Consider the following 865-nt stretch of genomic DNA (forward strand, 5'->3'; position numbering starts at 1 on the left):
TAGGAGAGGCAACATCTCCATGGCCTCTTCTGGGCTATGCAGCAGGGCTGGAGACCCTAGAATCACAGAATTGTTGAGGTTGGAAAAGCCCTTTAATATCCCCAAGCCCGACCGTTCCCCTAACCCTGCCATCCCACCACTAAACCCTGTCCCTAAGCACCTCGTCTGCCCGGCTTTTAAATACCCCCAGGCATGGGGACTCGACCCCTTCCCTGGGCAGCCCCTTCCAGTGCCTGACAGCCCTTTTTAACTACCCTCCGCATGGGTAGGACTGCCCTGCTGGGTCCTTGGGTTTCCAGCAAGCACAGCCTGTGGCCAGGTAAGCTTGGGCTCAGTGATGAAGGAGAGCAGCACACAAGGCCAGCACATGCAGTCCCACACAACCGCCCTCCAGAGAAAGCCACCCCAGCAGCCACTGGGCTGGGGATCTCACATCTACGTTCTGCCACCCTGCCCTACCACAGGATAAAAATTGGCCAGTTGGGCTTGGAACTGTTCTTTCCCATAGAGAACATAGCAGAGGTCAACATCTTCTCCCTGTTCACAGGACAAGGTGCAGGAGATGATGTTCACTAGACAGATGGACACAGCAAGCTTCATCACCATCCCTGCTCCGGTCTCCAAGCAAAAGCCCTGGGGCCAAAGAAAGCCTCACCACCCCAGACGCACCAAGAAGAGCCCAGACCTCGTGTAAACTTCCAGCTCCACGCTCCCCTGCCGTTCAGCCATCACCCTAAGTATCGCAACACCCCTCCCCGTTGGGGCTGAGCCAAGGAGGACAGCAGGCCCTGGGGGATGCAGTCCCTCAACCACACCACGACCCTGTGGTAGAGTGGTCAAAGGGGCCTCGCCAAGCCTGTGGCAT

The 865-nt window shown here is 57.5% G+C and overlaps 1 protein-coding gene across 1 annotated transcript in view; it reads right to left on the bottom strand.

Moving 5' to 3' along the window:
* Positions 1–606, bottom strand: part of RBPMS2 (RNA binding protein, mRNA processing factor 2) — a 23,648-nt gene extending 23,042 nt beyond the window's left edge. Inside the window, exon 1 of the mRNA XM_009643758.2 lies at positions 460–606. Within this exon, the coding sequence (XP_009642053.1) occupies positions 460–606 (147 nt within the window). The remainder of the gene's footprint in view (positions 1–459) is intronic.
* Positions 607–865: the final 259 nt, after the last annotated feature.

Source organism: Egretta garzetta, unplaced genomic scaffold (assembly GCF_000687185.1).
Source record: "Egretta garzetta isolate BGI_Z169 unplaced genomic scaffold, ASM68718v1 scaffold287, whole genome shotgun sequence".
In the NCBI taxonomy this organism is placed as follows: Eukaryota; Metazoa; Chordata; class Aves; order Pelecaniformes; family Ardeidae; genus Egretta; species Egretta garzetta.